At 43.5% G+C, this 27,910-nt stretch overlaps 1 protein-coding gene across 2 annotated transcripts in view; it reads left to right on the top strand.

The window, feature by feature from the left end:
• The first annotated feature begins 354 nt into the window (after positions 1 to 354).
• LOC109900723 (centrosomal protein of 85 kDa-like) overlaps positions 355 to 27,910 on the top strand; it is an 89,568-nt gene continuing 62,012 nt past the window's right edge. Inside the window, exons 1-2 of one of the 2 annotated variants that reach the window (XM_020496495.2) lie at positions 355 to 465; positions 14,186 to 14,344. In XM_020496495.2, coding sequence (XP_020352084.1) covers positions 450 to 465; positions 14,186 to 14,344 — 175 coding nt within the window. In that variant the 5' untranslated portion in view covers positions 355 to 449. Of the gene's footprint in view, positions 466 to 10,327; positions 10,690 to 14,185; positions 14,345 to 27,910 lie in introns of those variants that run through there. The other variant, XM_020496494.2, reaches the window with a different exon arrangement.

Below are 27,910 nucleotides of genomic sequence, written 5' to 3' on the forward strand. Positions count from 1 at the left end.
AGAGGCCTAGAGGAAGCAGGCTTCCTGTTCAGCCATAAAGCTGCACTAAGTCTAATGGTGAACACAGGCAGATTTACTAGAGGCCTAGAGGAAGCAGGCTTCTTGTTCAGCCATAAAGCTGTAACTTGATTGTGTTCCCGCTGCATGTTTCACTGTCGGAAGATTGTATGATATTGTTTTTTCTTTATAACGTGTGTTAAAAGGCGAAAGATCTTTTGACTCCTTTGATGTTTTGAATCCTTCCTCAAAAGTAGGCCAAATCCACAAAGCGAAGTGTGACATGAGTCATCCACGTTGCTCATTTGCACGGCTTGCATTCAAAATGTAACTTTGCTGTGTTTGGTGAAAGTGATTGGCTGATCAAGTTCCTGTGTTGAGTTTCATGTCAAGGCATTCTGAACCCTTTACCACTTCCTCACTCTGCTCCTGCATTGTGTGCTGAAGTGCTCATGAAGAAGAACGTGTGTAAGTGATCATTTTTTCTCATGCCATGTTATTATACATGTTTTCCTTTCTCATGTTTGTTCATGTCGGTGTATAGTTGCTCACAATCAAACTGAATTCATTAAATCTGGTTGTGTGGTTTGAACCGATGGAAATATGTGAAGTCGAGGATACAACCAAAATAGATGTCTTTGGATTAAGGTTACTTAAAATAGAATTTGACTTGTTTTTTAAATCTAGATTCCATTCTAGAGGCCCTTTGGATCTTGTTGATATATTCTCGAGTTCCATTAGCACCTCTGCCATCCATTGCACTATTCAGAGAAACTATTTCTGGCAGAAATGTGTTAAAGTTGAGGCATGTGAACAGCTAATGCTCCGTAAACATGTAGTGGTCATGCTAGTGTAATGGTATTTTAGTGTCACACATGGTCTGGCCAGGGTTTTCTGTTGACCTATGTGTGCTGTGGGCTGTGCAGGTTGGCTTTAGTAGTGTGTTCAGGCCAAGTCATTGGTTTCCTGGCTGAGAAACAGGAAGTGGGCGCAGGTAGCAGTCTGCAGTGAGCTGATAACATGTACAAAAACACTGATTCTGACACTCCTCCATTTGCCCAAAGTCCCACTTGATTGATATTGCTACAACGATGTGGAGATTCTACATGTAATCCACCTCTGCTGATCCAATATCTGAGGTAGAGGGAGAGAAAACAACAAGGAAACAGCGGGTCACTGCTGTCCTCAGTGGAACAGAAATATTCTTTGAGAAGAAATGTTATGTACTGGATAGCGACTGTGTTCATTACTCTAATAAGGGCTGGGTGCCAGACTTCAGCTTTGATACCAAAACATGTGGTCTTTGCTTTGAAAAATTAGGTTTTCTTTGAGCAGTCTTGTAGTAATGCATTCCAGTATTAGCTAGTTGTATTGGAATTACCCCTGACTTACTCACATTCCAGATGTGGTTTTGTAATGCGCCGAGTTACATGCCTCTTCACGTTATTTTTGCTGCTCATAAAAGGTGCATCTGAAAATAACCAGACATGGGTTTAATCACACTTAAATGTGTGCTGATAGCAGCCCAAGGATTGTTTGGTAAATGTGAAGTGTTCTTTGTTCTGTGCTGAAGAGTGTTGTCCACAGTACAGAGAGGGAGTGGGCCATGGTGTTTGACTGAAAGAACCACTGTTGTCGTGGAGATGGTATGTTGTGTCTTGCAGTGCCAGGGTTCCATACAGAACTACATGTCTGCTCTGTGTCTAGAGATATATGCACAACTTAGTTCCTCTTATATGCAGGTGTTATTTTTCAGGCCTCACCCAAACATTTTCCAAAATCACCAGAAGACAGTTACAATTGTGCTAGCTTTGACAGTAGAATGATTATTAGAAGTGGTGATTGACGAATCGAATCCGAGTTATTTTTGGAGTGCTGCCAAAGTACTAACTTGTCAAGTATGTGACTGAACGGGAGAGTGTTCTCAGTAACTCATGTTGATGATGGAAATGGGTGATTATGTAATACGCTGTTGCAATACCATTCATGTTCTATCCTGTTGAGAGACCCAGTTTTGTGTTTGGTTCATTGTACAGTTTGCTATCTGGAATTTCTTGTACCTGCAAATTCTGTCATCTTTTTTTACACTTCTCTTTTCTTTATATCGCTATTATGGATTTAGACCCCATTTCTGATGTTTACTGTGTTGTATAACACTGCAAACCTTGGGGGATGAAATTCCTTAACAAAACACTATATTTGTCTTACATCAGGAACACTAACATCATACTAGCCACATGTTTTATGCAATAACAGGGGGAGTGTGCAACCATCATGTGCTCTCACTTTGTGGTAGTAAGTCTTCAATTACATGACACTTTATTGAAAAACACATTTAATGATTCAGAACACACACTTCCCCATGTGTCCTATGTCTTTTGGCAGCTCTGTTTAACTCTTCTATTGAGACAATTGCATTTTTATGCAGGCACACAAAGGATGGCATTTGTTTAATTGAGAGGGTATGGGTAATTGAACCAGGACAATGCTGTACACAAATAATTATGCAAGGGGGCTGTTCCCCTTGGCCTGAAACAGTCTCATTCTGCATGACTGCCATTGTAGCAATGGAACTGAAGTGCATCGGTCCTCCTGTGTCATATCTGGTCAATTTGACAGTCTGGTAGTGTTGCAAAAGTGCGGCTCACGTTGAAATATTACACAAGCTTTGTCTGTGATGTTTTAGATGGTTATTGTCATTGGTGTGCTCCTTCCAACTATTCTTCACTAGGTTTAAACCTGTTAATGGCCAGGGAATGATCTCTGTCATATTGAGATCTTACTGTGTAATGAACAATAACGTATTTATTTATCACAATTTGTCCATTTGTTGACACCATTGTATGTTGCTAAGGAAGCTCCTCTGTTCAAACTTAAAGCTGCAATGTGTAACTTTTTGGGTGACCAGACCTTAGTGTTATAGATCTGTCATTCTTATTGAAAGCAGAAGCGGTATATCTGTTCTGTGTGCGCTATTTCTATGCATCCAGGTCTTAAGCTTGGTTTTTGTACACCAGCTTCAAACAGATGAAAATACAATGTTTTGGGTTATGGAAAATATATTTCACAGAGGTTTAGATGTTACAATGATTCTTTACACTATAGTTCCTTGTTTTGTACCATGAACTTAAATTAGGCAAACTATTATAATTTTAGCAACCAGGAAATGGCGGAACGATTTCTGCATAGTGCATTAAATCAAATCGAATCAAGCTTTATTTATACAGCACATTTCAGACATGGAATAAACAAAAACAAATAAATAAAATACAAACTGGAAATAGTTACTACAAACAAAAATAAGAGGATAAAAAATAAATAATAACAAAAACTGAACAAAGCTAAGCAAAGCTAAAAAGGTGTGTAATCTCTTTTAAATATGTCCACAGTTTTGTCCCCCTCAAGTTCTCTGGCAGGCTATTCCAGAGTCTGGGAGCATAATAACTAAAGGCTGTTTCTTCATGCCTCTTGGTCCTAGGCTTTGGGATAGTTAAGTGCCAGAGGACCTGAGGGACCTACTGGGTATTAAAATCATGTCTGACATGTATTGAGGTGCACAATCTTGGATGGATTAAAAAAAACAATAGAATAATCTTAAAATGAATTCTAAAACTCCCAGGCAGCCAGTGCAGTGACCTTAAAACCGGTGTAATGTGTGCTCTCCATCTGGTCTTGGTCAGGACCTGTGCTGTAGGATGAGTCTCTTTGTATCAACCTGAGAGAGAAACGGACGCACCGTGGCAATGTTCCTCAGGTGGTAAAAAGCTATTTGGTCACATTCCTAATGTGTGATTCGAAATTGAGTTCAGATTCTAAAATAACATCTAGATTTTTTTACTTGTCGTTTTATCTTTATTGCCCGTGAATTAAAATGTGCAACAAGATTTTCTCTCTGTGCTTTGGCTCCAATAATAAGTACCTCGTCTTGATTTAGCTGGAGAAAGTTGAGCCATCCAAGTATTTAAATCACTAATACAGACTAATAATTTATCTGTGGACCTAAAATCCTCTGGTGACACAGAAATGTAAAGTTGTGTATCGTCTGCGTAGCAGTGAAAACCAATGCTGTGCTTGCTGAAAACGCTGCCAAGGGGTAACATATATAAACTGAACCGGTTAAATAGGTCCTAAACCAATTTAGAACTGGACCGGAAGGACATCATGGTCAACAGTGTCAAATGCAGCACTTAAATCCAAGAGTAAGACAGGACAGAGAGCTGTTTGGCATCTGTGTTGGGGCTAAGATCATTTACCACTGTAACTAAGGCTGTCTCTGTGTTATGGTGGGCACGAAAACCAGATTGGATTTTTTTTTAAATACAGTTGACACTTAAAAAATGTTTCTGCTGTTTGAAAACCAATTTCTCTAGAATTGTGCTTAAGAATTGAAGTTTGGAGATTGGCCCAACATTTTTAAGAGCTGAATAATCTAGATTACTTTTCTTAAGAAGAGGTTTCACCATAGCACTTTTTAGTGCAGATTGGAAAGTGCCAGCAAACAGGGAGTGATTTATAGCTTGCACTTCTTCAGATATGCAATTAAAAACTGTTTTGAAGAAGGTGATGGGTATAGGATCGAGAAGGCAGGTAGAAGGCTTAAGTTGTGATATCACTTTCCTGAGCATGTCTGTGTTAACCAGGGGGAATCAATCCATAGTGCCTTTGCCTGGTAGGCTAGGGCACATATCATCAAACTTATCATCAGGTCTTGGCTGACTGATACCCAGCCTAATGTTGGTTATCTTATCTCTAAAATATATTGCAAACTCATCACATTTAGATGTGGAGAAAAGTTCGAGGTTTGAGGAGGTAGGATTTATCAGGCCATCAATTGTCGAGAAGAGCACTCTCTAATTATTCTGATTAACAGTGATCAAGTTAGAGAAATGAGCCCATCTGGCATTTCTAATTGCCTTGTTATATATGTCAAGTTGCTCTCTCAGAATATCATAATGGACCTGCAACTTTGACTTTCTCTCCACTTCTGCTCTGCCTTTCTGCAATTTCTCTTTAATTGATTAGTTTCCTAACTCATCCAATTGGCTCTCTGTTTGGGTGTGGCCTTTTTCAACTTTACTGGCACCATGGCATCATTTACATATAGCCAGGGGCACACTCCAGCACTCAGACAATATTTACATATAGTCAGGGGCACACTCCAGCACTCAGACATCATTTACATATAGCCAGGGGCACACTCCAGCACTCAGACATCATTTACATATAGCCAGGGGCACACTCCAACACTCAGACATCATTTACATATAGCCAGGGGCACACTCCAGCACTCAGACATCATTTACATATAGCCAGGGGCACACTCCAACACTCAGACATCATTTACATATAGCCAGGGGCACACTCCAACACTCAGACATCATTTACATATAGCCAGGGGCACACTCAGACATCATTTACATATAGCCAGGTGCACACTCCAACACTCAGACCTCATTTACATATAGCCAGGAGAGCACTCCAACACTCAGACATCATTTACATATAGCCAGGGGCACACTCCAACACTCAGACCTCATTTACATATAGCCAGGGGCACACTCCAACACTCAGACCTCATTTACATATAGCCAGGGGCACACTCCAACACTCAGACCTCATTTACATATAGCCAGGGGCACACTCCAACACTCAGACCTCATTTACATATAGCCAGGGGCACACTCCAACACTCAGACCTCATTTACATATAGTCAGGGGCACACTCCAGCACTCAGACCTCATTTACATATAGCCAGGGGCACACTCCAACACTCAGACATCATTTACATATAGCCAGGGGCACACTCCAACACTCAGACCTCATTTACATATAGCCAGGGGCACACTCCAACACTCAGACCTCATTTACATATAGCCAGGGGCACACTCCAACACTCAGACCTCATTTACATATAGCCAGGGGCACACTCCAACACTCAGACCTCATTTACATATAGTCAGGGGCACACTCCAGCACTCAGACCTCATTTACATATAGTCAGGGGCACACTCCAGCACTCAGATATCATTTACAAACGAAGCATGTGTTTAGTGAGTCCACCAGGTCAGAGGAAGTAGGGATGACCAGGGATGTTCTCTTGATAAGCATTTAAAATGTAATGAGTACTTTTGGTTGTCAGGGAAAATGTATGGAGTAAAAATAACATTATTCTCTTCAGGAATGTAGTGAAGTAAAAATAAAAGTTAAAAATATAAATAGTATAGTAAAATACAGATATCCCCCAAAACTACTTAAGTAGTACTTTAAAGTATTTTTTACTTAAGTACTTTACAACACTGCAAGGTAGTACAAAATACACAGTGTTGATCAGAGCAACTTCAACAATAGAGGATATATCAGTAGAAAGCCCCTTGGTAATAACTAGGTCCAGAGTATGGCCACGGTTATAGGTGGGCTTAGTAACATGTTGGATAAAGCCCATAGATCTAAAAATATTCATATATTCAATGGCCTTGGAGACTGTCTGTTTGTCAACATGAATATTAAAATTGCCTAACACAATGATTTTATTATAGTTCTCAGTAAAGACAGTGGCGCTGTCCTTTGGTGGCCTATATAGGGGTTATAGCCAGCACTGGTGGCTGACATTTAAACAGTATAGCATGATACTCAAAAGACCCAAAGTCGCCAAATGAAATATCCTTACAGCTGAGAGCATTAGTCAAAATAGAAGATGACAGTTTGTATAAACTCACTAGAAGGTGGAGTTAAAGGAACATAAATTAGGTTACTCAGAATAACTATAGTGCCATTTCTACAGGAGTTGATATGCTTCCCAAGTCCTCTGTTGGTTAATCTGACAGGGAGAACTGGAGCACTACCAGACTTCGTCCGTCAGTCGCTAAAACAGTTCGATGTTGCTTGAAATAATCCTGGAACCACTGCGGTTAGGGGGAAGTATCTATTTGAAGTTAGCAAGAGGATGTGTTTTGAAATTGTGTTTGCCGAAATGTTGCTTATTGCCACATTGTTATGTTTTTGCCAAGCAAATATTGTGTAAAAATAAACATTTGATGACAAGGTTTGTAATGGATTTGAGGTAGATTACTGAGGTTTATTTATTTTACAAGGGAGGAACAAAGCTGGACAGTGAAGTAGTGTTGCATGGTATACCGATACCATGGTAATATCACGGTACCAAAACGTCATGATACTTATGATACCAACATTGTAGAATACCGTAGTCCTATTTCATATGATACTACCGACTTTTTCAGCCCTACCGATCTAAAGAACCTACTGGGCTTCTGTTATAATAAAATGTTTAGAAAGTCAGTTTGGTTTATACATTCAGTTGAATTTAATCAACAGCTACTAGTTTCTTGTATGCACATGTCCAATAATATCTACTTCACTTTCATGGCATATCATCTGTGGCAGCTGTAATCATCCAGCCACATCGCCTACCAGCCCTCAATCACCTGCTTCTCTGTCCGCTCTTCATGCACATCTATTCCTCCATCAGTTTTTTAAATATAATTTAGCCCGTGATGGCAAACAGGGATGAAGACCCTGTTGAGTTTTCTGTTGTTAGATTTCTAAATTTGTTACATTGGAGCATTCCATCACCTGTTATAACCAACGATGGGTTATTATATATTGGTTATAACCAAGCGCACAGGCCAGTCTGAGTAGACTTTGCAAGTTCACTGTCATACAGCCTCTGAGTGTCAGAGAGGGAAAATGGTTGCAGCATTACAGCCAAGAAAATGTATTTTCTCTGGCCTAAACACTACCTTTTGTTTTTACGCATATTACCCGAGATTACTTTTTTCATTCTAAAGGGATTTGCAAGCATTTTAGATAATTTCACAAACCATGTCAACAAACGTTTTAATCTAATCCCGGGCCGTGGGGCGAACAGGATGCTAGGCCACAGATTTATTTTCTTGGTGGTATTGTGATACTACTTGGTATCTTGATACCTGACCTGGTATCATATCGTTAGTACATTTTTTGCCTCGTGACAACACTACAGTGAAGCACATAACTAGCTAGAAGTTAAACAGAGCAAAGCGAGGTCTAATATTTAATGGACAGACTGCAGAACCTAATCAAGCATCTAACCAATTACAAAAACTTTAGTTCTGGGTTAACCAACATTAGACAAGGCCTAAAATAATATTTGCTGCCAGCAAAAAAACACACCCTGTTTTCAGCTTAATGTTAGCCTACAAGGTGCTCTTTATCATTTCAGGATGTGAGTACAAAAGTATCAATAGCTACATAGAACGCAGCAGGAATGTGTAGGCTTTCATTAGGAATGTTACATTAGGAATGCTACATTAGGAATGTTACATTAGGACTGCTACATTAGGAATGCTACATTAGGAATGCTACATTAGGAATGATTCAGACGGGTTGGGTTAAATGTGGAAGACATACAATTCGGTTTAATGCATTCAGTTGTGCAACTGACTAGGTATCCCCTTTCCCTTAGCCCTGCTTTTGGTAACTGGCATCAATATAGGCGACTAGAGCTCATCACACTTTGTTGACTGCTGTTGTTGTCTGACAGCTTTAACCAGGTGCCTTTTACAGGGCCCCAAGCACAACTGTGAATATACGACTCTACTGAGTCTCCCTGTGACGAGCCAGCTGATTAGAGGTGTGAAGACTTTAGTTGGAGAAGATTCCACATCACTGAGGCTTCTGGGGTAACCTTGGTAACCCATTCATGGCAGTACTGTCTTGGTGTGAAACTTGTATTATTGTGTATTATATATTACACATTAGTTACACATTCAGTGCCTTCAGAAAGCATTCACACCCCTTGACATTTTCCACATTTTGTTGTGTTACAGCCTGAATATAAAATTTATTACATTACGTTTTGTTGTCACTGGCCTACACACACTATCCCATAATGTCAAAGTGGAATTATGTTTCAACACATTTTTACAAATTACATAAAAAATGTAAACTTGAGTCAATAAGTATTCAAGCCCTTTGTTATGGCAAGCCTAAATACGTTCAGGAGTAAAATAATTCTTAATAAGTTACATAATAAGTTGCATGGACTGAGTCTGTGCGCAATAATAGTGTTTAACAGGATTTTTTCATCTCTGTACCCCACATATACAATTATCTGTAAGGTCCCTCTGTTGAGCAGTGAATTTCAAACACAGATTCAGCCACAAAGACCAGGGCGATTTTCCAATGTCTCGCAAAGAATGGCACCTATTGGTAGCTGGGTAAAAAAAAAGCAGACATTGAATAGCCCTTTGAGCATGGTGAAGTTCTTAATTACACTTTGGACTGTGTATCCAAAATTAACATTAGCCTACTACAACTAGCTACATATTGAACTTCCATCCTCTCAGGCCAGAGGCTCAATGTATGTATTTATGGTTGTTTCGGAATCGCCGTTATAATCATTGGCCAGTACGGAGAATTAAGTAAAACCACATGTCCAAATCACTATCTCCATCCATAGCTAGTTTAGGAAAGGGACAATTTTTGCTAGCTAGCTAGCCACCGGAAGACAACAACACAACAACAGAGATGCAACAATTCAAGTTTTTTTTCTGTCAATGACATTTGGCTTGATGTGATGTGATTGGTGTGAAGCCAAATCCAAACTGGCTTCCCTTGACAGGTTTTTTTTTTGGTGCTCCAGGATTATTCACAGAACTCAGATTAGCTCAACACTTATTGGCTATTAATTTGATTATTTATTTATTTTATCAAGGGGTGCTACATGCTTGCTGTCTTCCCTTGCATTCAATGCTACGGTCAGCCACAATATCATACTATTTTAGACCAGACAGCATCAGAAAATAGGCTTTACATGCAGACAGATGGGCGCTGTTTTGCGCGATCAGATGTTCACACGACGCGCGCCGCTGAGATACGTTCCGCCTCTTGCGAATTTAAGGACAATTATGAAACACAGAGAGATGGGAGTTAAATGATGTTATGTTTTATATCTTAGTAATTTTTTGGGGAAAACCTGGCTTCCCTTTGCAGCCATGAATACACGCCACCTTGATAAATAAAGAATACACAAGTGACAGCGGGCCAAGAAACGTCACAATTTATGCATGATGCTTACCTATGGGGTGAAACTTCACGAAGACTGCTGAATGTCAGGTGTAATTTTTCCTTTGACTGCATACAGCAGCTCAAAAACAAAAGGCCAAAAAGGTACACAATGAAACGTTTCTCAGAATGTGAGAAAACTATATGATGCCCGGTTGGCTATGTTTAGGGTCGCCAATGCAGTGCACTCAACCACTGAGGTATAGCACCCAACCATTGCCGAGCTGCAGTGGTCTCAGCACTGTTTGAGGGGGAGGAGACTAAACTCAGATTGAGCCTTTCGCAAGGAGCTGTGGCACGCATTCAGTGAGATCACATCCTTCCATGCATTGCTGTTGCCATCGATTTAATAGTAGTTAGTTCTTCAGTAAACTTTACCCAGATTTTCGATTTATGGAGCTCGTTTTGGGCAGAAGACATGTTATAAATAACCGTTAAAATTCAGTTTTAAAGCTATGAATGTCCTTTCGCGCAATGTAATCATGGCAAGTTCTTGAGGAATTCTCTCCACCTTTTGTTTGATCACGTTTTGCTCTACCCTCGGAGTTTCACTGCGAACGGGCGCATACAATCAGTCATCATGTGGGGGAGAAACGAATTTGAGGATGGATATGATACTTTTAAAACAGGTAAGATCTTATTATTTAGATTTTATAGAAGAATAAAACCCCTGTGTTGATATTTTCATAGCAATAATGTCTGAACAGACTAGAGCCTTGCTCATGCTCATATCGGTGAACGTCTTCACAAGCTTCTAGCTAGCTGATGCTAAACTGATGGATACAGAAGGGTTTCTGCGGATTCAGCTAGCTCTCTAGCTAGCAGTAGTAGCCCTCTCCCGGGGCATCTGGTGTTTCTTGATAATGATATGATGAAGCCTCGTTGATGATGTGACATTGTAACGGAAATTCCTGAATAGATGACTATTAATTGTTCATGACAAAATAATGCAGGTTGCAGAGAGAGCGGAGTTTTTTCCTCATCGGGGGATTTAGCGTTCTGCTCGTCCTGATAGCGATTTCTGTTTCTGGACTGAGATTCGGAAGATGTCTACATTGTAACATTTTGATATAGCTTGCTACATTATGTCGCTAGAATTATATTATGATGAATGGACCACTGCGTGCCCTCTTCTGTTGAGCAATGAGTCATTTACGGCTTTCTGCGTTGTCAGTTATTATAGCTAAGTATGTCATGTGGCCAGATTTATAGTTAGCTATATCCTCTAAAGCGGGCCTCCCTCCCATTGTCTCTTACAACTATGTAATAACACTACGCGTCGTTAACAAAAACTACTAACATGTTGTTATGAGGGCCTCCTGAGTGACGCAGCGGTCTAAGGCACTGTATCTCAGTGCTTGAGGCACCACTACAGACCCGGGTTCGATCCCAGGCTGTTGTTGTGGCTGGCTTCCGGGTTAAGCGAGCAGTGTCAAGAAGCAGTGAGGCTTGTCAGGGTCGTGTTTCGGATAACGCATGGCTCTCGACCTTTGCCTGTCCCGAGTCCGTAGGGGAGTTTCAGCGATGGAACAAGACTGTAACTACCAACTGGGGAGAAAAAGGGGTAACAAAATGTTTTTGTTACCTAACAACAATTTGATATAAAGTCTTACGGATTATCAAAATTATTCTGCCACCTGAACTGCAGGACAGGACAGTGTAGGTCAGTCCAGGGCTTGACATTAACTTTTTTTTGCCACTTGTTCTTCTTACAAGTAGGACAGAGTTTTTACTTATCCCAAACCTCAAGTCACTTGTCGTCGTCCCCACCCCCAAAAATGGTCTGTAACACCATGGGCCAAAAAGGTGACTGAAAAGTGTGATTCAAGGAACCACTTCACAATATAACCGTCATTATTATCACTGGTTTTGACAATGGACGGATGCTGGTCTCTAATCCCATGTATTATATCTCCTGTCATTATGGCCTTGAACAAGGCACTTAACCCCCCACAAAGTAAAATCCTGCATTGATAGGCTACTGTATAAAACACATGGTCCGTCAACCCTCCATCTGGAGAACTACTGGGTGTGCAGGCTTTTGTCCCAACCCTGCTCAAACACACCAGGGTCCGCTTATCAAGGTCCTGTTGATCTGGACATTTTTCACAATGTGGTGTGTTTGAGCAGGCCTGGAGCAAAAGCCTGCACACCCAGTATCTCTCCTGGAGGATGGTTGGCCACCCTGCAACATTACAATTACCACCAAATACTTTTTGTCTTTATAAAATAATAATAATGTATCAAATAAAATAGATGAGAATCCTAGACAATTTTGAGTGTTTGTACAACCGGAGTATAACTAAATAGCTAACTAGCGAGATAACCGGCCAAACAATATGTGTTGAATTTGCTATCTGGTTCGTCTGTTGTAGGCTATACCGTTATTCTACCTGCTGAGCAATGTATTTCGCTCTCTCTGTCCTCTGGAAAGACCCACTGGCACACACCCAGGTGCACAAATGTATTTTCCAAGATTGTCATTGCTGACCAAAAATGAGCTATAACTGGGCAAGTAACTGACTTAACTTGCAATGAATATCAATAAATGTGCGCACGTAGCAAGGCCCACTTTGATCTAAAAAAACTAATCTCAAGACTGCATGATTGAAAGACAGTTCGTGCCTGTCAATGCAGGCCTAAATAATTATATTCTAAGGTGCTGTGAGATCTGTCAATGCAGGCCTAAATAATGATACTCCAATGCACTCTGCAGAGATTGGGGGGACTGTGTATAACACATCGCATTCAGAAGACACTTTGATCCACTTCTGATCGGAGTAGCCTAATTGTTTGATATTGTGATTTTGGCGTGATTTTATTTACTTGTCCATTCGCACAACTTAATCTATAATCTGCTAGTCCATCAATTACTTGTACTTGCCCTGGGCAAGCGGACAAGTGTTAATGTCAAGCCCCGCAGTCTGTTCTGAAATATTATTTCTGCTCTTCTGAAGCACAATTTTGATAGATGTTTTGAAAGTGTATTTTGGAGTGCCTCAGCCCGGTGTCTTTGTGATGGTCACAGTGGAGCAGGAGGACAGTAGGACGGTCACCTCTCCATGTTGTGGAGCAACATTACATATCACATCTAGGCTGCACCCCCTTCAACCTGCTGCCTCCTTCTGGCACAAGATAGGACAGCTTTAATGACTCATGTCTTAGCGGATTACACAGTCAGAATAGAATTTGCAGATAGAGGACATATGGCCCCGCAGTGTGTAGAGACAGAGATGGATTGTTGGGATGCACCACAGTGTGTTTGAGACTCACCTGGTCCTCACCTTGTCCAACCTGAGTCATTACCCATGCACACATTACTGTTGCTGAATGTGACAAGGGCAAATGCCTGAATGAACCCGAGGAGTCTGAAACCAAAAATCCCTCCTGTCATCTGAAATTATTCAGGAAATATTGTGTAGGCTCTGCTTTAATTTCCATGCGCCTGGGAGAGGGCTTGTTTTCACTAGAGGAGGACTGTTATTATAATGGGCGAGTGACTGGTTTTCACAGTTATGGATTGGTGTAGTTTAGCACTATACTAGGGCCAAGCACACTATCCGTAAAAGCTGAATATTGCAGGAGGCAAAAGGTATTTCCATATCTGACTGTGTAACACAATTACAGTGACTGTAATTAAGAGAAATGTAGATCTATCCTAGTTGTAACGTACAACCGGACTTCAGACAGCAGGGTCTGTTTTTTGCCATCTAGTTAGCAGTTGTGTGTTTACTAGATGGGGGAAGGGGTGTAGAGCAACAGTAACGTAGTCTGTAACCAAAACATATGCCAGCAGAGCTAAGCAGCTGTTATTAGGGTCTCCAGCTGTGCAGATTCTGTTTTCTCTAATAATCATCAAACAATCCCGATCTGCTAGAGATAAGGTAACCCACCAAGACAACATTTATTGGCTAAATGTTCTCCAGTCTGAGTAACCAGGAAGAGTTAGCTGTTAGGCTACCCTGGGTGGTAGGCTAATTCCTTTTATCTGTTATGAAAACACAGGATTGTTAAGGTAGAATGTTTGACAGTTTGACCTTTGTTGGGACTGAAACAGACAGCGTAGTAAACAGTGTGTGTTACTAAGAAATGCCTTCCTCCCTGACCGGGGGTCATGCCTTTTAGGTTCCAGCACCAGCTCTCCTGGATGGGTCCCGGGGTGTGAGTCGCCATGGCAGGGTACCTCCTCGGCCCCCGGTAACAGTAACCGAGGACGACGCCACAGCACGGCCTCCGACAGTGGTGACACGGGCATCGGCACGTCCTGCTCCGACAGTGCGGAAGGTAAGGACTGGCACAGAAAGAAGGTTCTCCCCTCCACAACACTCCAAAAAACATATCATTATAATTTTTTTAATTATTATAATTTTTTATTTTATTTTACCCCCTTTTCTCCCCAATTTCGTGGTATCCAAATCTAATTACTATCTTGTCTCATCGCTACTCCCGTACGGGCTCGGGAAAGACGAAGGTCGAAAGCCATGCATCCTCCGAAACATAACCCAACCAAGCCGCACTGCTTCTTAACACAGCGCGCCTCCAACCCGGAAGTGTCGGAGGAAACACCTGGCTACCTTGGTTAGCGCGCACTGCGCCCGGCCCGCCACAGGAGTTGCTGGTGCGCGATGAGACAAGGATATCCCTACCGGCCAAACCCTCCCTAACTCGGACGACGGTAGACTGATTGTGCGTCGCCCCACGGACCTCCCAGTCGCGGCCGGCTGCGACAGAGCCTGGGCGCGAACCCAGAGTGTCTGGTGGCACAGCTAGCGCTGCGATGCAGTGCCCTAGACCACTGCGCCACTCATTATTAGCAACACAGAGAGAGAGAGAGAAATTCTTACTTCACTTCATTCTCTTGCTAAGATTCTGCTGTTATATAGATGAATAGTTCTGAAGCTATGGATAAGGGGTTTCTGAAGGAAAGTAGTGATAACAGAAATGGAAACCAAAGTAATGTCCTTTTGGCAGTAATGTGGCTAAACTGTCTGGATAACTGGAAGGAATTAAACAGAGATTTAGGGGAGACTCCTAAACCACCCCAATTGAATGGTTTGGGACACACACTCCCTGTCTCTCATCCTAGTTTCTAGCTACAGTGGAAGATATGTATTCTTTCCAATAGTCAAGACTATAGCTCTTACATTTGGATTGATTACTCCCTGTCTTACTGCGTCCTACATCCTAGTCCTTACAGTCCAACTTGAACATACAAGAGGACTGTGGAAAACATTTGCCTATAAACAAGTCCATCTTGGACTACTAGTTTCTAGTAGCCAAACTTCAAAGCCCTACCCAGTTTGGTGTTGTGGCTTGGCCAGATCAGAGGGTGTTGTCGGCTCTCCACTCTCATAACCTTCACAGGGCCAGATGTCAGGACCCAGGCAGACCCTTCTACCATCACCCTTCCCCTGGGAGCTGGGACTGGAGCTCTCTGGTCCGGCCATCAAGCCCCTATAACCACTATAACCATTAACAGCTGGCCAGCCACAGTCTGCCTCAGGCCCAGGGCTGCTCAAACAGATGCTCTACGTTCAGGTCACTGAGACATTTTGTGGGCTGCGCTGGGGAGATCAGTTTAAGGCCTTGCTTTGTTAGGGTCATTTAAACAAGCCCACAGAATAGTTTTGTATTTCTTTAGGAGCTCACACACTTAGAGCTTCAGACACTGGTGAATGTCACTGCTTTGTGAGAGATGTGGATAAAAGTGAATAGGAGAGTGACTCTCCCAATAGCAGAGCAGAGTCTTCGATTTAGAGTCCTCTGTCTCACTCGACTGTCACAGACAGCACACACCCAAAGGAAGTGCCGTTACCGTGGGAACCCTCCTAGTTAATTAAGACACGAGCAGTCAACAGTTCCTAATTGGTGCCCTTGGCGATGATTGTTGCCCGTGGCGATGATTGGTGCCCCTGGCGCCAACGTTCTGTGTGTCCTTACCTGCGGAAACACCCAGCTGGCCTACTATTTCAGCACCCAGCTGTTGGCACCCGTCCTTCTCCATCCTCCCCCCATGCCAGAGGCACTGGGCCGGGTTAGGGCACACAGTCAGTCACTCCCTGGAGCCTGGCTGGATCTGGAGCTGCTCTGATACCCCTGTCTGCCAGCCTGCCTGTCTGCGTGTGTGTGTGTGTGTGTGGGGAGCTAACTAATACTGAGCCCCCCTCCCTCCGCCTGATGAGCACCGGACCTGTCAGACTCCCATTGATTGCAGCAGCTCTGCTTTTAATTGATCTCAATATCTTCAGTTCAGGAGCCTATCAGGCACCGCAGATGCCCAGAAACAAGGTCAGATGCAGTTCTTCTCTCACTTTTCCATCTCTGCTGCTACTCTTTCATTCTCCCAGGCTGACGTGTTAGGATCACGTGGGATAGCATCGACTTGACTTCCAGGATGACCTGTACTGGCTCTTGTATCCTGCCTATTTTACTTAATACTTTGTTGTATTTTCGTAAGCCCTACTTACTGAATGCCGTAACAACTGGGGATGTGAATCGTTACAGGCAGAGAGAGTGCTGGAATCAGAATTAGGGCGACTCTGCCATGACAATGGCTGTAATGTCTAAGTGGATAGATCAGGAGCTCTGCTATCGCCACCTCATTGGGAGGAGACTGAGACCACCCTATAGCATGACTACATACTGTAGCTAGGCTAACTACAGACGGACAGAGGCAAGATAAGGTTAGATTATGTTCACGTTGTAGGCTCAAGTGGCTAATCCACTGGGCTCTGTGTGCCTGTAAAAGATGAATGTAAAACAAAGGTCTAGCCATTAAGGGATGATTGAATTCTCTGTTTTTCCTGTTTGTTTTGTTAGGACATTGGACTCAACATTTTGAAAGATCCCTTTTCACTGTTAAACCCCGTCTTTTCTGGATCTCCTGCATTGTACACATTTCCACCTCATGTCAGTGCGCTGGCATTTGAGCTTCTGGTACATCTGTCTTTCTCTCCATACAGTTCAAGCAGGGACACAACTAATCTCCTTGTTCTAATATCAATGTATAGCTGCGGTTCAAATGTGGTATTTATGCAACGTTGGTGTTTTTACTCCAAACACTTGGTTTCTGGAGGAGATATTCTGTGCAGACTATGGCTGTAATCCACACAAAGGGAGGATTCTATTCCGGGAGCCACTGCATAATCACTGCATCAAGCCTACCGTTTACAATTGGCTTATCATCTCTTCCTCCCCATATGACGGGACAATCTGGTTTTACACAAATCCAATCAAAACATACTGACAGTATACCCCCTCAGTACCCCCTATCAAGAGATTGCTATCGGGTGCACTCCTCAGCTCTTTCTGTCTCCCTCGGTTTTCTTCTGACACAAACGGCTCTATTTCCATCCCCCTTTTAACCCAATGCGTCCCACCGTAACCCTGGCTCGTTTTGGACTTCTGACCCCTTTTAAACAATGTGTGTTTGAGCTACAGACTAATGGGTTGTACCATTGTATTGGTCTATTTCTTCTGCATCCGTAGATACATTAGTCTGTGTGATAGACGGGGGCTGAGCTAGAGGGGTGCTTGTGCACGGGGCCAGGCCTTTTTTACAAACATGTCTCTAGAGTCCAAATGATTTGAGCTATAAACTATTAAAAGCGATCTATGGAAAGCTGGGACTCTCACGAAACACGCACATGTTTAGCTCTGTCACGCTCACCAGCTACATTAGTCATTAGAAGGAAAGGGGTTCTTCTACACAGGAAATCCCAGGACATAGTGTCTATAATACAGTAATAAGCTTGCATACTGTAGTTGCTGTCACAAACTCCACACAGTTTTCACTGACTAGTTGGATATTAATTTCCCAGTTGGAAAACTATTTCTGTACTTACAGCGTTCATATGAATTCATTTTGATCAGGTTTTTGCTTTTTGGCAGAACTTTTTGTTGCTGTTGACATTTGTCAATAAAACTCATGAATGCAAAACACATTGTTTTGTGTTCTACTTGTAGCCCTTGTTGTCCCGAAAAGAAAACACTCTGGTGCGAGGCTAAATATAAGGGGCTGAACATGCAGATAAATGAAAAGTCGATTTTTGCTTGGGTCTCGGGACTGATAGGGTTAACAACGTCATCATCGCAACGCATGCTTATATAACACGCCTGCTTTTTTTTGTGTGTGTTTAAATGTTGTGCCTTTAGTAACAATTCTCGGCCTGATTCCGTTTCATTAGGAGGTAGGATACAGTGGATGGGTGGCCTTCGGCTGGGGGACATTGCTGCATCCAGGTCACTGCTTTTTCCCTGGTTTCTGTCCCATATCCCAACACCAGTGACCTCTGATGGCGAGACACAGATGCCATCGACCAATGGGTCTAGCCTAGTAGCCAAAACACAGGCTCAACGGAAAGGGGCCAGTGAACTCTGTCCAGCCTCAGAATTCCAGACATAATATTAATGTAAATATAGGTCATCCATCCCAGCCAGCATGCTAGGCAGTCTGTCTACAGCAGCCCGCTTGGAGCCATCTGATTGGTGCATGAAGTCAGCTGTAGCTAGTTCTGTAGTCAGGGTTGCACATACTGTACAAGCGCTCATCTGAGCCCTGAAAAGTTTAGAATTACATTTAGTGTGTTCTAGACATCTAGTATTAGCTCTGGCAGGCTTGGATATTTACATCCATGATGCAATGCCTCCCAGTATAAGTGCAGAGATGGAACGTGTTCACACTGGGGTAATGTAAGAGAACTCTGATGAAAGACCCTGTCTGGTGAATTACTAGGCACATTGGACATTGGTGTAATGGTGCGCTCTCTTTCCTGATTGTGTGAAGTCATCACGTTTTTCAGACCTGCATTTGTATGCAAGATATATCGGTTATGGTTGTGTCTTCCTGTCCCTAGATGTAATCTCTGTATCCGGGTGAGGGTCGGATAACCCTCTCTCAAACTCTCTGGGGGACCTGGTTTTCCACAAAACGATCCAATACGGATTTTTTTTTATCTTGCTGTCTTTGCTCTTCAGTTATATTGCATTGAGCTAAGTATTTGATGCATCGTCTTTCTGAGTCAACCAACCTGTAACGAACGACACAGTTTTCCAGACCTATGGAGAATCCAAGAGCCCTTCTATAGAATCTCCCCGTTTCTAAATTAGCTCTCCTCTGCGTGTGACCTAGAACAAGGAGGAAATTCCTCCAGTTTGGAACCATGCCGCCCCATGACCCTCCTCTCTAATTATACATGGCCATGACAGCACCAAGCCTCCTCATAATTACCTCTGGGGTGTCTTATGACTTCACCATGGTGGTTTTGGGTAAAACAGGCCCGTCAGACGGTTGGAGTGGCAGGCTGTAAAGCTTTTGATTGGGGGGCTTTGGTGGAGATGTGGGGGGATGGTGAGAGGAGAACATATCTGTTCAACAGAGTGATTTTGATTCATGTCTACAGTCTGTTTCCTGTTGACGTCTCCAATGACTCCAATGAATGTCTAGCGAAATGTTCAGTCAGGGTTTACTGCTCCATGAAGGGTTAACATCTTAGTCAAGACCAAGTGAAGGTCCTCCTGATATCAGGCCAGGAGTTGTTTGTGGTATGACATGGACAGTGTGGTAGGATTCCATGCTGCAGTTCCAGCTACAGTCCTTCTCCAGAGTCCCGAGGTCACTATAGGTCACTATAGGCTGTGTGTGTACACCACCAGGCTCTCAGATTCTGATTTTGGCCCTGCGGAGACATCGAGATCAATGGAGTGCTTTACGTAATGCAGGTCAAGCCCATGCCATTATCGGGGTGTTAGGTTACCATGGAGAAGACAGCGGTTTGGAGAGGCAACCTGAGCTGAGCCCAGTAACTTATGGGCCTGCAATAAACACAGATGTGGCTCAAGACATGCAGGAAGGATGCTTGTCATTCTCCTGAGCATTCCATTAATACTAGAGAGCTTTCATACGTATTGATGAAGCGCTCAGCACTTCCTCCATCACGAAGGCTTTACACTCAACACTCAACCCTTTGTATCAATAGTGGGTGTCAGGTCTATAGCTCAACGTGTCTATGTTCCATTCTTCATAGTCCCCCACTCTTGCGAGCCCTTATATGACCAATTCCATTTCTGTAGAAGGTAGGCCCAGGATGGGCTCACATTTTGGAGGGAATTCTGGAACCATTGTCCCCAGTTCCCTCTGTGCTTTTAATGGTGTCTAATGCATTTAGGCGGCTCAACCATCCATGTAGATTAGCTGTCTAGAATCCCAGTTTCTAGCAGGTTGGAGCCATTTTGGAGCAAATCTCCTGCTGATTCGAGCCTAGTTTCCACCTCCCAGGAGGGACTTAAGTGGTAAAATGTGTTTTAGTGTAGATTTGCACCATCCCAGGCACGCTCGGCCAGTTGGGGCTCATCTCATTAATGTTTGACTGTGAGGGGGGTAATTGTGTTAGGCTGGGCCCCCAGATCCCTGCCCCTGTCAACCCTCTAGTCCCTAACACGGCCGCTAAACCAGCTGCTCCAATCCCATCTCACTAATGATGGGTTGAGGCAGGGCAGGCCACACAAAGCCTTGGCAAGGACAGTCCTTCACTCAAGTTAGCAAGGTTAGAAATCAAGTTAGCACGGTTAGAAATGTGTTTGGGATGGACTCTACCTTTCTTAAAAACTACAAAGAGTAACTCATTGGCCCCATTACTAAGGTCACCAACACATCTATTGGTCTCGGTGTGTTTCCAAGGGTATGGAAGTCGGCCATAATAACGGCCATCTTTAAATCAGGAGACCCTGCTAACGTGAGTAACTACAGGCCCATTAGTATATTACCTGTGGTGTCAAAGGTTGTTGAAAAGTGTGTAGCAGAACAACTGATTGCCCACCTCAACAACAGCCCCTTCACATTACACTCCATGCAGTTTGGCTTCAGAGCGAAACACTCCACAGAAACGGCCAACTGCTTTCTTCTGGAAAATGTGAAGTCCAAGATGGAAAAGGGGGTGCTGTTGGGGCTGTGTTTCTGGACCTAAGGAAGGCTTTTGATACTGTTAACCATGAGATTCTCATCACAAAATTGTCCAAGTTCAACTTTTCCCCTGATGCCTTGAGATGGATGAAATCATACCTTGAAGGCAGAACTCAGTGTGTCAGAGTGAGCAATGAGCTATCGCCCACTCGTAGCTATGATGTGGGCGTGCCCCAAGGGTCAATACTGGGGCCCCTCCTGTTCAGCCTGTACATTAATGATCTGCCTTCTGTCTGTACTGGGTCTGAAGTTCAAATGTATGCAGATGATACAGTGATATATGTGCATGCAAAGAGCAAACAACAAGCTGCACAAGAACTCACTACTGTAATGGTCCAGGTTACAAAGTGGCTCAGTGACTCGTGTTTGCATCTCAATGTGAAAAAAACTGTTTGCATGTTCTTCACAAAGAGGGCAACAGATGCTACTGAGCCAGATGTCTATGTGTCAGGGGAGAAGCTCCAGGTGGTATCCGATTTTAAGTACCTTGGCATCATACTTGATGCCAACCTCTCTTTTAAAAAGCATGTGAAAAAGGTCATTCAAATAACCAAATTCAACCTAGCTAATTTCCGATTTATACGAAATTGTTTGACTACAGAGGTAGCAAAACTGTACTTCAAATCTATGATACTCCCCCACTTAACATACTGCTTGACTAGTTGGGCCCAAGCTTGCTGTACAACATTAAAACCTATTCAGTCTGTCTACAAACAGGCTCTCAAAGTGCTTGATAGGAAGCCCAATAGCCATCATCATTGTCACATCCTTAGAAAGCATGAGCTCTTGAGTTGGGAAAATCTTGTGCAATACACCGACGCATGTCTTGTATTCAAGATCCTTAATGGCCTGGCTCCCCCTCCACTCAATATTTTTGTTAAACAGAAAACCCAGACATATGGCAGCAGATCCACAAGGTCTGCCATGAGAGGTGACTGTATAGTTCCCCTAAGGAAAAGCACCTTTAGTAAATCTGCATTCTCTGTGAGAGCTTCCCATGTCTGGAATACACTGCCATCAGACACACATAACTGCACCACATATCACACTTTCACAAAATGCTTGAAGACATGGCTCACAATCAGATTTGTGAACATGGTCCCTAGCTGTGTGTTGCCGCTCTCCATGTTGTCTGTTGTCTGTAGCTTGTGAGGTGTGGAAACACTTTGTTGCTTTTATGAATTTTGACTTGCTGCCTTTTGTTCTATGCTGCTCTGTCTGTATGCTACGTCTTGCTTGTCCTATGTTGCTCTGTCTGTATGCTATGTCTTGCTTGTCCTATGTTGCTCTGTCTGTATGCTACGTCTTGCTTGTCCTATGTTGCTCTGTCTGTATGCTATGTCTTGCTTGTCCTATGTTGCTATGTCTTGCTTGTTCTATGTTGCTATTGTCTATATTGTAATTGTTTTTAATAACCTGCCCAGGGACTGCGGTTGAAAATTAGCCGGTTGGCTAAAACCGGCACTTTTACTGAAATGTTGATTAATGTGCACTGTCCCTGTAAAAATAAAAATAAACTCAACTCAAAACTCAAGGACCCTGGGACTAAACACCTCCCGTTGCAACTGGATCCTGGACTTCCTGACGGGCTGCCCCCAGGTGGTAAGTGTAGGTAACAACACATCCATCATGCTGATCCTCAACACAGGGGCCCCTCGGGGGTGCGTGCTCAGCCCCCTCTTGTACTCCCTGTTCACTCATGACTGCACGGCCAGGCACGACTCCAACATTGTCATTAAATTTGCCGATGACACAACAGTGGTAGGCCTGATCATCGACTTCAACGAGACAGCCTATAGGGAGGAGGTCAGAGACTTGGCTGTGTGGTGCCAGGACAGCAACCTCTCCCTCAACGTGATTAAGACTGAGGGAGATGATTGTGGACTACAGGAATAAGAGGACCGAGCACGCCCCCATTGATGGGGCTGTAGTGGAGTAGGTTGAGAGCTTCAAGTTCCTTGGTGTCCACATCACCAACAAACTAACATGGTCTAAGCACACCAAGACAGTCGTGAAGCAGGGCACGACAAAACCTATTCCCCCTCAGGAGACTGAAAAGATTTGGCATGGGTCCTCAAATCCTCAAAAGGTTCTACAGCTGCGCCATCGAGAGCATCTTGACTGGCTGCATCACTGCTTGGTATGGCAACCACTTCGGCCTTCGACTGCAAGGCACTACAGAGGGTAGTGCGAACGGCCCAGTACATCACTGGGGCCAACCTTCCTGCCATCCAGGACCTCTATACCAGGCGGTGTCAGAGGAAGGCCCTAAAAATTGTCAAAGACTCCAGCCACCCTAGTCATAGACAGTTCTCTCTGTTACCGCACGGCAAGCGGTACCGGAGCGCCAAGTCTAGGTCCAAGAGGCTTCTAAACAGCTTCTACCCCCAAGCCATAAGACTCCTGAACATCTAATCAAATGGCTACCCAGACTATTTGCACTGACACACTCTGTTGTCATCTATGCGTAGTCACTTTAAAAACTCTACCTACATGTACATACTACCTCAACTAACCGGTGTCCCCCCACATTGACTCTGTACCGGTACCCCCCTGTATATATTGTTATTTTTTTACTGCTGCTCTTTAATTACTTGTTACTTTTATCTCTTATTCTTATCTGTATTTTTTTTAAACTGCACTGTTGGTTAGGGGCTCGAAAGAAAGCATTTCACTGTAAGGTCTACTACACCTGTTGTATTCGGCGCATGTGACTAATGAAATTTGATTTGAGTTGTTTGTTTTTCAATCAGCCCTGCTTTCATATGGTAATCCCGCTGTGAGGTTAGGGCTGCATGCTAAATGCTAGCTAGCATATCAGCCATTCCGGTGGCAGTGCGCTAACACACAGTAGCTAGCTAGTGCGGTTAGCTTTAATAGTGTAATAAATAAGCAGCGTTCCTTTGTCCCCTGGCTCTTCCCTGCCTCTTATGCTCAATAGCTCACTCTCTCGGAGCCTCTGTCTTAGATATGGATGAATTGGAGCTAGTTAGTTTCTCCACTGGGACCAGGGCTCAGTGCCGGATTTGACATGGGCCTTCGGATCCTCAAAAGTTCTATAGCTGCACCGTTGAGAACATCTTGACTGACTGCATCACTGCTTGGTATGGCAGTTGCACCTCCCTCGACCGCAAAGTGCTACAGAGGGTGATGTGGACAGCCCAGTACATCACGGGGGACGAGCTCCCTGCCATCCATGATCTCTATATCAGGCAGTCAGAGGAAGGCCCCAAACATTTCCAAAGACTCCAACCACCCGGGCCATAGACTGTTCTCTCCGCTCCTGACCAAACCAACAGGCTCTGAGACAGCTTCTACCCCCAAGCCTTAAGACTTCTAAATAGCCATAAGACTGCTAAATAGTTCATTAAATGGTTACCCGGAATATCTGCATTGACCCTATGCACATTCACAAGACTATATATACATGTACACACTGTATACACACTCACACACACTCTCACATACTGACACAACACACACGCACACACACCTTTACACTAATCATATGCTGCTGCTACTCCATTCTTTATTTTACTCTTATTTTTATCTATTCTAGTCACTTTACCCTACCTTGATGTATATATCTACCTAAAATACCTCGTAACCTTGCACATTGACCTGGTACTGCTACTACCTGTATATAGCTTCATTCTTTTTTATATATTTTACCTTTATTTTACTAGGCAAGTCAGTTAAGAACAAATTCTTATTTTCAATGACGGCCTAGGAACAGTGGGTTAACTGCCTGTTCAGGGGCAGAACGACAGATTTGTACCTTGTCAGCTCGGGGATTTGAACTTGCAACCTTTCGGTTACTAGTCCAACGCTCTAACCACTAGGCTACCCTGCCGTGTGTATTTTATTCCTCTTGTGTTACTATTTTTCTTTTTATTATTTTTTAACTCAGAAGCGAGAGTCTCACAGTAAAGTCTACACCCGTTGTATTCGGAGCATGTGACACATTTTAATTTGATTTGATTTGCCTGTCGGCTTGTGAGTGAGTCTCTTATCACTGTCAACTTTACAGTGAGTCACAGCCGGGCTGAACCCAGCTCCATCTTCCTCCCTCGTCTTCACAGAGAGACGGCTTTGGCGAAGTGGCTTTTATGCACCACATGTGACCCGACGATGACTTGGACAGTGTTAACAAAGGGAAAGGTGTCCCTAATGCTTTCCAGTCTGGGACTGCTCTTATGGTACCACTGTGGAGGGAATCGAACAGACCTGTTGTTAAGGTGGCTCTGTAGAGTTTAGAATAGTTTGTGTCTTTCTTTGTCTTTCAGGCTAAGTGAGTGAGACATTGTCATGTGTTATAGGTGTTTGTTGGCTCCTATCTCTGCACTGCTGGCATTAACACGTATTCTTCTGACTAAATATGCGGTTGTCGGAGAGAATGCATAAATTACCACCTTAAGGAACAGTAACTCAGGTCAACCAATAAAAATTGCGAAGGACAATAAGATACTGTACTAACTTGCATGCCAACCTGCTATTCCACCGTGCTTGTTAGCATTCTATTACATTCTGTCATTTACATGGTGCTGTTACCGCAAAACACTGTTTCCCATAAATAATCCTTTAATCAAAACAGAACCCTCTTACACCAATCCTGGACCCAAGGAACGTAATCCCAATTTGATTAACACCTCATTTAATGGCTCTTGTAAAACTGCTCTTTGTACATAATCTCATGTTATTAGTAGGATTTATGAAATAAACCGGAGGCCCCCAACTGTTCTGAATCTGTTCTGTGGTTTAGTGGAGCTTGACAGGACTGGGGGTGTCAGACGGGAAGAGGTCCAGTTCATGTATGGATTAGTCAGTCGACTTGGAGTTGAGCCTTTCTGCAGCCTCCAGCGCTGCCCTTTGTAATTAGTGGACCCCCCTAATCTAGAGGCGATGAAATGACCGAACGCAGCTTGTCTGTCTGACTGTCAGTCCATGCCTGGTACACACACTGTCCATCGTCACCGCCCTTATATAGGCTAGTGTGGGTGGCGGGGAAGAGGAATGTGTGTCTGTGACTGGTTGTGTATGGTTTGTTTCCCCTTCTAGCAGTGTGAAGGGGATGGCTCTAAACACTGTCTTCTAAAAGAAGGCTTGATTGATATTCACCCAACACCCAGCTCCTCCCACCTCCTTTAGGTTTCGCAGGGAAACTAAACTTTCCCCTTTGTCTCTCTGGCAGCGCTTAGCACTTCTCTGGCAGTTTTGTCCATTCTCCACTGTGTGCACTTTCAAATCAGCTCTTCATCTCTTTATTCCCTGGTTGCATCTCAAGTACATTCTCCAGTCAGTGTTTCTCTAGCTAACTGAAAACAATGAGGGACTTCCACAGTGACACAGTGTTTCAAGGTACTGCTGCTAATGTAGGCTACATTGTTTCTGTGGATATTTTGGTAACATTCAAAGAGAAGTCAGTGGATTCGCCACCCGTTTAGATAAAGACGCCATCCATGCATTTCTAATAGGATATTCTTCCATCCTGAACCGATCTGAGATTTGATTCATTTTGAAGAGTTGGGAGACTGTAGTGTGTACAAAGCTGATTATGATGAGTGGAGACACAACCAGGTTAGCACCTCTCAATGGATTACACACACTTCATATTCCTCTTTAAATGGATTGTCTTGTCGTTCAGTGTCACATCAATTCTGAATTATTCCCTGATTTGAACACGTGACTGAGATGACACACAGGAAGTGTCCGGGCCAGTCTCCATGCCAGCTTAATTCTGTGTTCCCTTAGAGAGGATCGGCCTGAAAAACCAATCCTCTGACAGACAGGGTGAGAGACCAGAAGCCCGTGTCCCAGGTCTTTTCTCCAGACACACAGCCTGCTTTTCACTGTGTTAAATTTGACCCCTCTGAGGAGGAAGGACACGTAGGAAGAATAATCTATCGCAGCAGGACACTCTCTGGGTTAGGGTCCAGCTGAATGTTTGATACACTGAACAATAATATGAACGCAACATTTAAAGTGTTGGTCCCATGTTTCATGAGCTGAAATACAAGCTGTAAACTTTCCATACTCACAAAAGGCTTATTTCGCTCCAATTTTGTGCACACATTTGTTTACATCCCTGTTATTGAGCATTTCTCCTTTGCCAAGATAATCCATCCACCTGACAGGTGTGGTAATCAAGAAACTGATTCAACAGCATGATCATTACAGAGGTGCCCCTTGTGCTGGGGACAATAAATGGCCACTCTAAAATGTACAGTTTTGTCACACAACATAATGCCACAGATGTCTCAAGTTTTGAGGGAGTGTGCAATTGGCATGCTGACTGCAGGAGTTTCCACCAGAGCTGTTGGCAGATCATTTCATGTAAAAATGTTCTACCATAAGCCGCGAGAGAGTTTGGCAGTGTGTCCAACCGGCCTCACAACCGCAGACCACTTGTATGACGTCGTGTGGGCGTGCGGTTTGCTGATGTCAGTGTTGTCAGGCCGCACAGAGTGCCCCATGGTGGCGGTGGGGTTATGGTATGGGCAGGCATAAGCTACGGACAATGAACACAATTGCATTTTATCAATGGCAATTTGAATGCACAGAGATACCGTGACGAGAACCTGAGGCCCATTGTCATGCTATTCATCCAATGCCATCACCCCATGTTTCAGCATGATAATACACGGCCCCATATCGCAAGGATCTGTACACAATTCCTGGAAGTTGAAAATGGCCCAGTTCTTACATGGCCTGCATACGCACCAGACATGTCACCCATTGATCATATTTGGGATGCTCTGGATCGACGTGTACGACAGCAAATTCCAGTTCCCACCAATATCTAGCAATTTTGCACAGCCATTGAAGAGGAGTGGAACAACATTCCACAGGGCACAATCAACAGCCTGATCAGCTCTATGCGAAGGAGATGT

Source organism: Oncorhynchus kisutch, linkage group LG12, assembly GCF_002021735.2.
Source record: "Oncorhynchus kisutch isolate 150728-3 linkage group LG12, Okis_V2, whole genome shotgun sequence".
Lineage (NCBI taxonomy): Eukaryota > Metazoa > Chordata > Actinopteri > Salmoniformes > Salmonidae > Oncorhynchus > Oncorhynchus kisutch.